Raw genomic sequence first — 15,358 nt, 5'->3', positions numbered from 1 at the left:
CCGCAGCAGCAGCCAGAAGCCCTGGGCTAAGGGCTGCTGCCCACGGTGACCATAGAGCCCCGCAGGGGCTGGAGAGAGAGCATCTCTCAACCCCTCAGCTGATGATCGCCATGGCGGACCCCACTATTTCGAAGTTGCGGGACGCGCAACGACTACATAGTCCCTACTTCGACGTTGAACGTCGAAGTAGGGCGCTATTCCTATCCCCTCATGGGCTTAGCGACTTCGACGTCTCGCCGCCTAACGTCGAAGTTAACTTCGAAATAGCGCCCGGCGCGTGTAGCCGTGACGGGCGCTATTTCGAAGTTAGTGCTGCTACTTCGAAGTAGCGTGCACGTGTAGACACGGCTCCTGTTCTGGTATATCTACAACTGTATCCTTTGCATCCTAAGCAATAAAATAACAAATTTAAACTAAACCCGTTAAAAGCTTCCATTGATCATTTACTACTATGCAACAGACTATAATTAGAAAGTGTTCCAAAAGATGGATGACTATGGTATTTATTTATATTTGAAAATAAAAGCACCTAACATGATTAAATTAGTTGCCTGTGTGAACTGTCATGCAAAGCATAATCAGATTAAATTGAAAACTCACAATCTGAGGATCTCTTTTTAGTTGTTTTAACAGCTTTGCATATCAGAATTAGTGTTTCATTAATGTATGGCTTAATCTTCTTGTTTGAAATGTTTCTTATCATAATTTTGCATTGGGAACATTAACTCTTCTTTGAGAAAAGCACCTTGTATATACCTACCTGGTGACATTAAGAATTGATATATATGTACATATTTATTTTCTAGGAGAAGGAGATTGACAAATCAGATACATCAATCTCTCAGCAACAGAGAAGTCCACAAGGTCTGAGTGACACTGGGTATTCTTCTGATGGGATATCAAGTTCACTTGGTGAAATTCCAAGTCTTATACCCAGTGATGAAAAAGATTTACCCCAGGAACTTCCTACAAAAGATACTTTTTCACAAGAAGGCAGTCCTTCAAGCCCCTCGGATCTTGCGAAGTTGGAAAGTACAGTTCTGTCAATTTTGGAAGCTCAGGCCAGTACACTTACAGAGGAGGTGTCAGAGAAGTCCAAAGACCTTTATGGTGTATATGGTGAACAGACAAAAGAGCAGCATAGAACAAAGCCTTTGACAATGACTCCAGAACCTTACAGTTCAGATGAGGAGGATCTGGAAGATATTCAAGAGGAAGATGAAGAGGGTCTTGAAGAAAATGGAAAACAAAGTGTCCCAACGCAGAAGGACTATAAGGAGAAGACAGGTGCAGAAGATGATATATCAACAAGAAGGCAACGCTACGATTCTGTGGAAGACAGCAGTGAGAGTGAAAACTCACCTGTCCCAAGGAGAAAAAGACGAACTAGTGTCAGTTCTTCAAGTAGTGATGAGTACAAGAGAGAAGACAGTCTAGGATCAGGTGATGATGAAGACTTCATTCGAAAACAGATCATAGAGATGAGTGCTGATGAAGATGCCTCTGGTTCTGAAGATGATGAATTCCTAAGGACTCAGCTTAAAGAAATCAATGTTATTGAAACCCAAAAGAAGGAAGAAGTGAAAGTTAAAGCTAAAGGGACAGCTGGAAAACATAGAAGAATGATGCGGAAAAGTAGTACAAGCTACGAGGAGGATCCTGGAAGACGTCACTCATGGCATGATGATGATGACGATGATGATGATGAAACTTTTGATGAAAGCCCAGAACCAAAATATAGGGAAACCAAAAGCCAAGACAGTGAAGAACTCACTGTAACTGGAGGAGGTGGAGGTCTTCGACGTTTCAAAACAATAGAACTCAACAGCACAATGACAAACACATATTCTGAGGGATCTGAACCACAGAAGGGTATCTTATATTTTGATGAAGAGCCAGAGTTAGAGATGGAGAGTCTTACAGATTCACCAGAAGACAGATCCAGGGGTGAAGGGTCTTCCAGTTTGCATGCCTCTAGTTTCACTCCAGGTACATCTCCCACATCTGTGTCATCTCTCGATGAAGACAGTGACAGCAGTCCTAGCCACAAAAAAGTGGGAGGAGAAAGCAAACAGCAGCGCAAAGCCAGGCACCGGTCGCATGGTCCTCTTCTACCCACTATTGAAGATTCATCAGAAGAGGAAGAGCTAAGGGAGGAGGAAGAGCTGCTAAAGGAGCAAGAGAAACAGCGTGAATTAGAACAGCAGCAAAGAAAGAGTTCTAGCAAAAAATCTAAGAAAGACAAAGATGAACTAAGAGCACAGAGAAGGCGGGAACATCCAAAGACCCCACCAAGTAATCTTTCTCCTATTGAAGATGCGTCTCCAACAGAAGAGTTACGGCAGGCTGCAGAAATGGAGGAGCTGCACCGATCTTCCTGTTCTGAATATTCACCAAGTATTGAGTCAGATCCTGAAGGATTTGAAATCAGCCCAGAAAAGATAATAGAAGTGCAAAAAGTGTATAAGCTGCCTACAGCTGTCTCTTTATATTCTCCAACAGAGGAACAACATGTTGGAGTCCTAAAAGAAGAATGTAGCCAAAAAACATTAAAAAGTGCTGAAGAGGTATATGAGGAAATGATATATAAATCCCATAAATATAAACTATTTCAAAATGCAAATGAAAAAGAAGTGTTTGAAAAAGAACCTTTATATGGTGGGATGTTAATAGAGGATTATATATATGAATCTTTAGTAGAGGACACATATAATGGAAGTATTGATGCTAATCTTGTAATGAGACAAGATGAAAATAATGAATTCATTCAGCAGAGAGGGAGAGAGAAAAAAATTAAACCTCCTGACCAAATTTATGAAGAAACCATGCAGAAAATTGTAGATCGACAGAAGGACTATTACAGTGTAGAGCCTTTGCATTCACTTGTGCCTCAAGAAGACATTGTGTCTAGTTCTTACATTATACCAGAAAGTCATGAGATAGTTGTTCTGGACAGTGTTGTAACATCCACCACTGAACAAAAGCAGCTGTTAGATGCAGACGCTGCTTATGAGGAGCTCATGAAACGACAAAGAATGCAACTAACTCCAGGCTTAAGTCCAACTCAGATGACGTCTGATTTAGCTCCTGCATCAGACACCAACATATTTATAGTTGGAGATGGTGCATCTTTAGCATCAAGTGATGTTATGACCATTTCAGGTACAGCTTCAGTCAGCAGCACAGCTCTTTCCATTCCAGATGTTAAAATAACTCAGCACTTTACTACAGAGGAAATAGAAGATGAATACCTAATAGACTATGCCAGAGAAGTTCAGGAAATCATTTCTCATGAAACATCAATGTTGACTTACTCTGAGGCATCAGAAAGTGCGACATCAGTTATACCTTACGACACACCTTCTCTTACATCATCTACATCTTCAGTTTGTACCACTGATAGCTCATCACCTATTACTGGAATAGATAGCACAACCAAAGGTTATGTAGACATAGCAGATGCTGTGGGCAAATTAATTCATTCTGAGGGTATCACCACAATAGCTCACACTCCCTTAAATTCCACAACAGAATATTCTGAAATAATCACACCTCCTGAACCTGTTACTGTGTCCCCTAAAGAGACAATGGTGTCTGCAGAAGATACAGCAAGTGTAGATCACAGTGTAATTTATTTGCCTGAAGATGCACCTTTGGTAGTCACAACTACAGCTGTAATACCCAAGCAATATACTTCTGACTCAACTGCTTTTGAGTCACCCAAACCTGAAAAAGACACATGCAGAAAAACTAGCACTACAGCTGATGCAGATATTGCTAAGGCACTTTCTGAAGCAGTACACAAAGGATCTGGGTTTGACATGACAAGGATTAATTTGGATGATGCTACATCTGACCAGCTTCCTGTGTGTGTAACATCAGAGATAGCCCCAGTCACATCCTCAGAATCTACCACCTCTGTTACAGCTAAGACAGGCACTGTGTCTGTATTACCATCTATTGCTTCTTCAGTTCCTACTGTAACATCGAAAGTCTTCTCATTTTTTAGAAGTTCTTCATTAGATTCTCCTATCCAAACATCACCACCTCCGCCACCACCACCACCACCACCACCTCCTCCTCCTCCTCCTCCTCCTCCACCTCTACCTCCCCTACCATTACCTCCACCTACTCCACCTAAGCCGTCTATCTATCCCAAAAAGAAGCCGCAGGTTAAGGCTCCAGTGACAACAGCTCTGGAATTGGTACCTTCTGCTACTAGTGTTGTGGCTGTAGAGTCCACAGATGGTTTAAAAAACAACATGGCATCTGCCTCAAAAATATACACCCCAACACCACCTCCTGTGCCACCCAAACCATCCTTAATTCCAGCAGGGCTTGTGTTCAGCCACAGGCCTGTTGAGGTAACTAAGCCTCCAACTGCTCCTAAGCCAGCAGTTCCTCAGCTCCCAATAGCAGCTCATAAGCCAGCAGAGAAACAGCCAAAACCAACAGGTTTGTCACTGAAAAGTATGACTTTGAATTTGGTCTCTTCAGCAGAGTGCAAGTTGACATCCCCGACATCCCCTTTGTCTCCACATTCTAACAAATCTTCTCCAAGGTTGACCAAACCCTCACAGGAAACCTATGTTGTTATCACATTGCCATCTGAACCTGGAACTCCCACAGACTCTATAATTAGTCAAGCTATTACCAGTTGGCCTTTAGGATCACCCACTAAGGACCAGCTTCCCCCAAATGTGCAACCTCTCTTTACTCCATCTATGAAAGCTATGGAGATTCAAAGTATGGCAGATCACAGCATGTATGTTTCTGGTGCTTTGCAAACTCTTTCCACTGTTCCTGTCACAGCACAATCAACCTTTGAAACAGTCCCTAGTTCGGTAACACAATTAGTAACAACAGAGGTGACCAAGACCACAGTCTCTGTGGTTAAAAGCTCCATTCCCAGTTTTGGTTTAGGAAGTGTCTCCATTACTATACCGCCGGAGCCAACAGATGTAGGCAAGCAACCCGGGTGTACAGAAAATGGAAAATTCGATCTATTTGGTGATGTTATTGACCTTCGTACTTTAACAAAAATGGATATTGAAATGACAGAGAGCTGTATGGATCTGTCTGCAGCTCCCATGGATGTGAGAAGGCAGACCATGGCAAGTGATATATGTGGGCGGCCAATAAGTGCTGTCCAACCAGCTATCATAAATCTTAGCACTGTGTCAGCTACAGAACCCTCTCTAGCACTAGTCACAGAAACAGTAACAGCAATGACCTGCACAGCTACTGTGAGTTACACATCAAGTACAGAAAGCCTTGTAGATCTGGGGCATGCAATGACAACACCACTGCAGCTGACAACATCAAAACATTTTGAGCCTGCATACAGAGTTACTGGCAGCCAAGTGATCTCTGCAGGTAGAGATGAAGTGCCAATAAACTTATCCCTGGGTACTTCAACACATGCAGTGTCATGGGCTACTGCAGTGCCTGTTACTGTACTTGCTGTTGGTGTAACAAATGGTTGGACTGATGTATCCGCATCTCAGGAGCTGACGGAGAGTGGCGCAGTTGACCTCAGCACCACAAAATCCTACAAAACAATGGTGGCAGTAGATGAAGTTACTTCAGGAATTGTCACCAGCGTCATAGAAGAAGAAGAAGAAAAGCCAGTTGATCTGACTGCAGGGAGGAGAGCTGTTTGTTGTGATGTGGTTTATAAATTACCATTTGGTAGTAGCTGTACAGCACAGCAGCCTCCAACTACACTGCCTGAAGATCGGTTTGGTTACAGAGATGACCATTATCAATACGATCGCTCAGGGCCATATGGGTACAGAGGTTTTGGAGGTATGAAACCATCCATGTCTGATACTAACTTATCAGAAGCTGGTCTTTTTGTGTACAAAAGCAAGAATAGCTTTGATTATCGAGTTGAAGCAACAGATGCAGCTGTAGATCTAACTTCTGGAAGAGTCACTACAGGTCAGTATGACACAGCAGCAGATCTTTCTTTGAAATATAATTGTGGTGTTCCTCATCTCATATCAGGATAATTTTTTAAAAATTTTTTTCCTCCTTCTGTTGTTGTGTTTTCTGTTGGACAGTGTGACAAATTATTCTGGATTACACACCTGTATTTTATTTCTGCATTTTACATATGTGTTTTGTACAGAAGCCCTGCATGTGCCTGCATGTTCAGCAATGCTTTTTTCTTCACATCTAAATTAGATCATTAACCTGAAGATTTGCATGCAGTTCCCCACCCCTATGTAATTCATCAAGATGGGATGGCTTTCAGAATCCACAAAGGAGCATTCTTCTGGGGGACTGGACTATAACTCTGCCCTATAATTTCAGGTGAAATAATGGATTACACAAGCAAGACCCCTGGTCCTTATCCAGAGACTCGGCAAGTGATTTCAGGCATCGGGATTAGTGCACCACAGTATTCCCAAGCAAGAATCATACCAACTCTGGGTTCCCAGTATGGTGTTGGAAGTGTCTTAAGATCATCTAATGGTGTTGTTTATTCCTCAGTTGCAACTCCTGTCCCGGCCACATTTGCCATAACCACACAGCCTGGTTCTATTTTCAGTACAACAGTCAGAGATTTATCTGCCCTCCCAACAATTGACTCAGTGCCCTCATTATCAACCTTGCAACAGAGTCAGCCACTTCCAAGATCATGCAGTTTCTTGACAACAGTGGCAGCTGAAAAAGACAGTGCAATTACTGGCATTGATATTGAGACAAGGTTGCAACCTGGCACAATGGAAACTGTTACCACAGAGCCAGCTAACCTCATTCCTGTTTTAACTACAGCTTCTGAAGCTTTTGCAGACATAATTGAAGAGGAAGTTGCCCTTCTCATTGCCCCTGAAGAAGACAAACAGCAGCAGCTTGAATTGCAGCGTGAACTGCTTGAGCTTGAGAAACTTAAGCAGCAGCGCTTTGCAGAGGAACTAGAGTGGGAACGGAAGGAAATCCAAAGGTTTAGAGAACAAGAAAAACTTATGGTCCAAAAAAAACTGGAAGAATTGCAGTCCATGAAGCACCACCTCTTATTTCAGCAAGAAGAGGAGCGACAAGCTCAATTCATGATGAGACAGGAAACCTTAGCCCAGCAGCAATTACAGCTTGAGCAATTTCAGCAACTTCAACAGCAGCTTCATCAGCAGCTGGAAGAGCAAAAAATTCGCCAAATATATCAATATAATTATGACCCATCTGGAACTGTCTCTCCACAAACAAGCACAGATCAAGCCCTTCTGGAAGGTCAATACACCACTACAGAAAATGGCGAGTTTTGGACGAGTGACGACCAAACTACCACAACCTCCACTGTGCTGGGCATTGAAATTCCACAAAGCCAAACATGGTATACAGTTCAGTCAGATGGCATTACCCAGTATATATCTAGGCCTGGTATGCTAGGCTCTGTTTCAGAAATGTCTCTTAAGGACATCGATGTGAGAGAGGAGAAACAACTGAAAAAGAGGAGCTCCATGCCAAAATTGCGTGGTCAGTATGATGAGCTTGATGAGAACGTGGAAGAAGAACCCAGGTGTTTTAAAAAGATAGTGGATAGTGGAGTACAAACTGATGATGAAGATAGTGCAGATAGAAGTTTCACGAGTAGGAGAAGGAGAACAAAGAAGAGTGTTGACACAAGCGTTCAGACAGATGATGAAGATCAAGATGAATGGGATCTTTCTAGCAGATCAAGAAGGAAGTCTCGTGTTGGGAAATATGAGAGTGCCACTGAGGCAGACAAGGTTAAGGCATTTTCCAAAGTGTCTAGCATTGCAGTTCAGACAGTGGCAGAGATCTCTGTACAGACAGAACCAGTAGGTACAATAAGAACTCCTTCAGTAAGGGCTAGGCTGGATGCTAAGGTTGAAATAATTAAACACATTTCAGCTCCAGAAAAGACATACAAAGGAGAAAGTCTGGGATGTCAAACAGAAACAGACTCAGATACACAGAGTCCACAGTACTTGACAGCCACATCCCCACAGAAAGATAAAAAGCGTCCAATGCCACTAGAAATAGGTTACTCATCCCATCTTCGTGCAGATTCCACCCTACAGGTAGTTCCTTCCCCTCCTAAATCTCCCAAAGTTTTGTATTCACCCATTTCACCTGTTTCACCAAGCAAAGTTATGGAGTCTGCCTTTGTACCCTATGAAAAACCCATCACTGATGACATCAGCCCTCCAAAGATGTTGCATGCTGATATTGCCAAGGTTCCTCCACTGAGCCCAAAATCTCTAAAGATGATGCAACGTTCTATGTCGGATCCTAAACCCTTGAGTCCAACTGCGGAAGACACTTCCAGACCTCCGTTTCAGTACACTGAGGGATTTGTGGTAAGAATGACTTGTTCTTTCTTTCTTTCTTTATCGCAACTGGGAGATTGACTTTCTATGCAGCTTGAGGGATAATGCACTCACTAACAGGATCTGTTCACAAAAAAATTTTGTTCACCATGCTGAAAAGTCATAGGCATGTTGCAGTAATTATTTCATTTCTTTCTTTGGAAAATGAAGAGACCCAAATTATTATCTCATTGAGGTATAAAAGACACACCATTATATCAGCTAAAACTAGCAGGATGCTTACAATATTACATGCTAAGTTTACTACCAACTTATTTTTTCTTTTTCTTTTTTTTTTTTTAGTGAAACACATTCATGTTCATTTTAACAAGGGTCTTCCCCACACCCAAGTTCTATGCTATAATGTAGTATGAAGATACACTAAAGTGCTGAATGCATGTGCTTTTCAAGGTACCGGTAGTCCCAGATTTCCTTCTGACTAGTTGAACTATCTTCATTGTCTCCATTGGAAAATGGAAGGAAAATGACTCCCTGCTGGTCTCAGTTAAGAAAAGATTATCCTTGTTCCCTCAGTTTTACTTGTTTGACCAGTCCCAACTCCAGAAGGTCTCATATCACAGCTATCATTTTTCTGTATTTAGGAGAAGTAGGTGGGAGTCACTTATGTGTTCAGTACTGCTTCCTCTTGTCACCAGGGTCAATTTGAAACAAGAGACATGCCCACCTAAGGAAAGAAGTATATAGTTTGTGGAACATTCCCTGGGAAATGAAATCTGCCACAAGCTGAAAATCAAACTTGTATTGTCTTTATTCTCTGAGGGGGAGGATAGATTCATCATTTAATATATTCCTGATTATCCCACATATGTGTGTTGCCTTTGTTTTTTTGTGTGTGTGCTGTTGTTTAGTTGTAAATGGCTAGAGGGAATCATCACTCTGGTTTCTCTATTAATATTTTGTGTTTTTCTTCTGTTTGTGTGTATGAGTGGTTCCAGGATATTGCAAGGGGAGGCATGAATGCTTTTCTCCTGTCTCTGCTTGCACGTGTGTCATGTTTTCCAATTTCAGGCTATCCACTCCAGTCCGTCAGGGCTTAGATTGTGAATGACTCATGCACCGATATAGAATCAAAGAAATGTAAGACTGGAAGAGACTTTGACAGGAGACTTTGACATCTAATCTAGTTTCCTGCACTAAGTACAATCCAGATAAACTCTGGCAGGTGTTCATTTCACCTGTTCTTTAAAACCTCCAGTGACAGCAAATGCACAACATCCCTAGGTAATTTGTTCCAGGGATTAACTACCCATACAGTTACAAAATGTAGCCTGATGTCTAACTTAACTCTCCCTTGCTACAGTTCAATTAAGGAGAAAAGTTTATCATCTGTTTACATGATTGAAAATTGCTGGTGTGTCCCTCCTTCCCCACTAAACAAGCCCATTTTCTTCAGTATTTCCTCATAGGTCATACTTCCTTCATGTTTAATCATTTTGTTGTCCTCCTCTGGACTGTCTCCAGTTTGTCAACATCTTTCCCAAAATACTATGTGCAGTACTCAAGATGGTTGTATATCAGTGCTGGATAGACTGAAAACATTTCTTCTCATGTCTTGCTTGCAATGTTTTTGCTAATTCATCTCAGAAAGAAGTTTGCTCTTTTCCCCCAAGATTGTTATTTAGTTGACCCATATTTTAGTTGTGATCTACTGTAGTCCCCAGATCCTTTTCTGCAGTGATTTACAATTTTGTATTGATGCAATTGATTATTCCTTGCTAAGTATACTACTTGTATGTGTCCTTACTGAATTGCATCCTATTTATTTCTGACCATTTCTCCCTTTTTCTCCCTTTACTTTGAATTTTAATCCTTTCCTCCAAAGCATTTGAAGCCCCTCCCTGCTTGTTATCAGCTGCAAACTTTATAAGTGTAGTCCCTAAATCTTTGTCCAAATCATTCATGAAGATATTGAATAGAACCACTCTCAGGATGGATCCTGTGGAACACGGCTCAGTATGTTTTTCTAGCATGATTGTGAAACATTGATAACTATGTATGCTTTTGTAACCACTTATGCATTCATTTTATAGTAGGCTCATCTAGGCTGTATTTCTCTATTTCATTTATGAGAAGATCATGTGAGACTATCAACAAGCCTTACTAAAGTTGAGGTATATCACATTTATTTAAATCAAAACCATGTTGACTTTTATTTACTGCCTTATGTTCTGCTAGTTCCTTAAAAATTGATTATTTGTTCTGTTATCTTTCTAGATGCCAAGGTTACGCTGACAGGTTTATAATTCCCTGCGTTGTTCTTTTTTGTTGCTAGGTACTATAGTTGCACTTTTCCAGTCTTGTTGTATCTCTCGTGACATTCTAGAGTTCTCACAGATAATCACTAGTGTCTCAGAGTTCTCTTCAGACAGTTTCTTAAGTATTCTAGGATATAGTTCATGACATCCTGCCCACTTGAACAATCTAAGTTGTCTAAGGAATTCTTAACCTGTTCTTTTCCTATTTTAGCCTGAGGGCCTGCTTCATTTAAACTGATGTTCACTATGTTAGTTGTCCAATCACTGCTTACATTTTTGGTGAAATCTGAAAGAAAGAGGGAATGTAATACTTCACACGTTCCTGCATTTTCTGTTATTTATCTTTCCCCCCATATTGAGTGATGGACCTACCATTTCTGTGGTCTTCCTCTCACTTCTAAGGTCTTTGTAGAATGTTTTTTTTTGTATTTTTCTATGGGATGCTAGCTAATTTAATCTAATTTTTCCCTCATCTTTCCAATTTTGTCCCTGTGCATTTGTGTTTTTTCCAGTGTAATTCTAGGTCATTGACAGTTTCATTTAGCATTAGCAGAACACATTTCCTAACAGAACATTTTCTTATTTCTGCAAGTATCTATTTTACCTGTTGGGGAAAAATATGTTAAACTAACTGTCATGCATTAGAAGGACTGCTTCCCTTCCTTTGATGCTCATAATTGTCTCAGGCCGGACAATTGACATCCCCCTACCCCTTATCCCCCTGTGTCTGTTTTTATTCCTTTTTTTTTCTTTTCTCCTCTGTACTTACAAATGTCAGTCTGTATTGAAAATGAGATTGATCTGATGAAGTGGGTCTGTCCCATGAAAGCTCATCACCGAATAAATCATTTCATTAGTCTTTAAAGTGCTACATCTCTGCTGTTTTGTTTTGTTGGAGTACAGACTAACACGGCTACCTCTCTGTTACTAGCTCACTAAGGCAGTCCTGTTGAACCTATTGTCCAAGGGCCGGGTATAGCCCTGAAAGACCTTCATTTTGGCCTTCTGGGTTGAAGAAATCCATATTTTATTATAAGTAAGAAAATGACTTTGAAACTAGAGTATTTGAATTATACACTCTCTGACTTCCTCTTAGCTTTGCCAGCAGCCTAAGCTGTAGACTGGAGACATACTGAACATCTCTTGTCCTCAGGAGGGCTGACAGCCACCACAGGGCAAGGTGTGAGGGGCACCCAGCTCTGTGCCTCTGGAAGGGGTGCCTGGCTCCATGCCCCAGGAATGGGCTCCAGGCTCTGCATCCCTGGAAGGGGCGAGGCCTACGGCAGCCAGCTCTTAGAGCCCATGGAACATGACACTGGCCCTCCGCTCCTTCAGAGTCATGTAGAGTAGCAGAGTAGTGCTGCTGTGGCACTTGAAAGGGGCCCAGAGATCCAGTTGCTGCTACTGCCAGAGTAGCAGTGGCAGCAGGGACACTTTGAAACACTGGGCCCATTCCCTGATATGCAGGCTCACTCGGTCCCAGCAGCACCCGTTCTGGCCACCTCTTTTATCACGACTGCCCCGTTGATTGCTTTGCTGCCTGTGAGAGTCTAGAGGACCTTTTTTGCTAAGAATGACTCCACTACTCGATATAACCAGGTAAAAACAGGAGAAGCTGAGAAACAGCAGCCAGTTTTGGCTGTCCCTGGATTGCACACCTGCTGGGAATATCAAGAGCACAGTACAATCTGTATACTTCCCCTTTTCACCCCTTACATGTCCATGTGGGGAGTGAGATACTGGAGTCAGGAATTTTCAAGTCTTAGAAATTCATAGACGTGAAGGCCAGAAAGAATCATCATGGTTACATACTCTGACCACCTCCACATTGAATGCCACAGAACCTCACCCATCTACTCCTGCAGTAGCTCTGGCTGAGTTACTGAAATCCTCAATCATGATTTAAAGACTTCAGGTTACAGAAACTCCACCATTTACTCTGGTTTAAACCCACAATTGACCCAGGCCTCTTGCTGTAGAGGAAGGTGAAAAACCCCTAGGATCTCTGCCTATGTGACATTCTTTCCAGACTCCAAATATGGCAGTCAGCTAGGTCCTGTGCATGTGGACAAGACCCACCAACCAGATATCTGGAAAATAATTCTCTGTAGGAATTCAGAGGCCTCCCGTTACAGTGTCTTATCATTAGCCGTTGAAGACATTTGCTACCAGCACTTGCAAATTGGCTGTATGCTGTTATATGCAGTCTCATCAAACCAAGATCTCCCTAAACTTATCAAGCTCAGTCTTGATTTAATTAGGGTTTCCCCCTCTGCTCCCTTAGAAAGGTGTTCTCGAACTTCACTTCTATGGTGCTTGAAACCTTTGTCTAAATTCAAGTCTAAACTTATTAATGGCCAGCTTATATCCATTTGTTCTTGTGTCCACATTGGTGGTTAGCTTACCTCCTCTTACAGATAGATTTATAAATCAGAAGGGACTATGTTTGTCATTAATCTGACCCCTGGCGTAACAGAAGCTCTAGAAATTAACAAAGTGATTCTTGTGTCATTTCCATAGGTGCTCCCTTGCAATGCATAAAAAATAGCATGTTTTCCCCAAGAGTTGAATTGAATTTGCCTCTTGTAGAGGCCTTTGAAATAATATATTTGGCCATATTTAAAGTTTACTATGTTAACTTGAAATGCTATGATATGAGGCTGAGTCCCAGGACAAATTCCCCTTCCTGTTGCCCCCAGAGGCGAGCCTGCCTAGCTGTTTGCATGCAGTTGCAGTAAGATTTGAAATCATGGTTTTTTCTTTGCTATGATTTTTAAAAGAATGCAAGTTCGGTGAATGCCAAATCATTATTGCAGCATTAATCAGTGGAAGTAATTACAGAATATTGCATAGGTTGTAAACTGTAGTCAACTCTAAATCCATGTGGATGAAATTTGCCCTTTCAGTTTACAGGACTTTTGCCCTCTTTTTATACTTTGGCATTTCCTTTTGATCTTTGAGAACCCCTGTGTTATATAATTATGATAACAAAACTTCATTGTACCATGACCACCTTCTGACAAAAATAATTTCAGTGTTACCCCATGAGGGGAGGAGAGAAGTCTGAACCCTCCTGAGCCCCACCCCTCTGATGGAGAGGGTGTATCAAAGCCCACTAAGGGTTTAGACCTAGGGGGGTGGGACCTATAACCTGAGCCTCAGCATCTATAACCTGAACCCCATCAGGTTTGGCCCTGCTTGACAGACCTTGAACTTTGGCTCCAGACCCCAGCATGTCTAACATCGGCCCTGGCAACCCTATTAAAATAGGGTCATGACCCACTTTGTGTTCCCTACCCACAGTTTGATCACCCCGATAGAATTCTTACTCATTTGCAGTAATAACATCTGTGTTTGTGGATTGGGTAAATGGCAACCCTAGGTAACATTCACAAGAGGAGATATTGTGACATATATGCTGTATACATGGTAGGCAGCACAGGTCGTGTCACCTATGGATAAGGTTGCCCCACTCTTCCCACAATAATGCTCTGTTTTCAGTGCCTTATAACTTGCTAAATATAACCCTTTGGGTTGAAATTTTCCTTGATAGATGTCTGCCTCAGATTACAGACACAGGAGCAGAAAACTCTGAGTCATGAGGTAGCTACATACTCCTCAAGCCTTGTTAAAGACAGGTTGCACTATTGCACCCTGTCTCTGTGGCCATTCTCTCTCTTCAGGGGACCTTTAAGAAGCCCCAGTTCAAAGTACTTCAAACAAGCCTGCTCCCTGAGAATCTGTCAGTCTCCCCTGCTTTTTGAGCAGGGTCTTTCCCAGGCCTCCCTCTGAGGAGTTTTCTCCTACTTTCTGTCAAACACAAGAAGCCTGATAGCCTCAGGTACCCTCAAACACTCATTCACACCTGACACGTTCTGCAGCTGACTGCAGCTCCTTCTTACCCTGGGATCACCTGAATTCTCCCAAGAAGGACTTACTGGCCGCGTCTACACGTGCACACTACTTCAAAGTAGCAGCGCCAACTTCGAAATAGCGCCCATCACGGCTACATGTGTTGGGCGCTATTTCGAAGTTGAAATCGACGTTAGGCGGCGAGACGTCGAAGTCGCTAACCCCATGAGGGGATGGGAATAGCGCCCTACTTCGAAGTTGAACGTCGAAGTAGGGTACGTGTAGACGATCTGCGTCCCGCAACATCGAAATAGCAGGGTCTGCCATAGCGGCCATCAGCTGAGGGGTTGAGAGACGCTCTCTCTCCAGCCCCTGCGGGGCTCTATGGTCATCGTGTGCAGCAGCCCTTAGCCCAGGGCTTCTGGCTGCTGCTGCTGCAGCTGGGGATCCATGCTGCATGCACAGGGTCTGCAACCAGTTGTCGGCTCTGTGGATCTTGTGTTGTTTAGTGCAAGTGTGTCTGGGAGGGGCCCTTTAAGGGAGCGGCTTGCTGTTGAGTCTGCCCTGTGACCCTGTCTGCAGCTGTTCCTGGCACCCTTATTTCTATGTGTGCTACTTTGGCGTGTAGATGTTCCCTCGCAGCGCCTATTTCAATGTGGTGCTGCCCAACGTCGAAGTTGAACGTCGACGTTGCCAGCCCTGGAGGACGTGTCGACGTTATTCATCGAAATAGACTATTTCGATGTCGCTACATTGAAATAAGCTATTTCGATGTAGCGTGCACGTGTAGACGTAGCCACTATGTGTTAGGTGCCCAGCACATAGGGAAGCCACCCTTATACATGATGTAACTATTATATAATTTAAATTATCAAAACAAAATGCAGTCCA

The 15,358-nt window shown here is 42.6% G+C and overlaps 1 protein-coding gene across 1 annotated transcript in view; it reads left to right on the top strand.

Annotated features, from left to right (window-relative positions):
• The window catches only part of PCLO (piccolo presynaptic cytomatrix protein), a 539,688-nt gene that overhangs the window by 254,947 nt on the left and 269,383 nt on the right, over window positions 1–15,358 (top strand). The window contains exons 5-6 of the mRNA XM_074984167.1: window positions 807–5,943; window positions 6,319–8,330. Coding sequence (XP_074840268.1) covers window positions 807–5,943; window positions 6,319–8,330 — 7,149 coding nt within the window. The remainder of the gene's footprint in view (window positions 1–806; window positions 5,944–6,318; window positions 8,331–15,358) is intronic.

The sequence above is a fragment of the Carettochelys insculpta genome, chromosome 1 (genome assembly GCF_033958435.1).
Source record: "Carettochelys insculpta isolate YL-2023 chromosome 1, ASM3395843v1, whole genome shotgun sequence".
NCBI lineage: Eukaryota > Metazoa > Chordata > Testudines > Carettochelyidae > Carettochelys > Carettochelys insculpta.
This window is presented reverse-complemented; position numbering and strand designations above follow the sequence as displayed.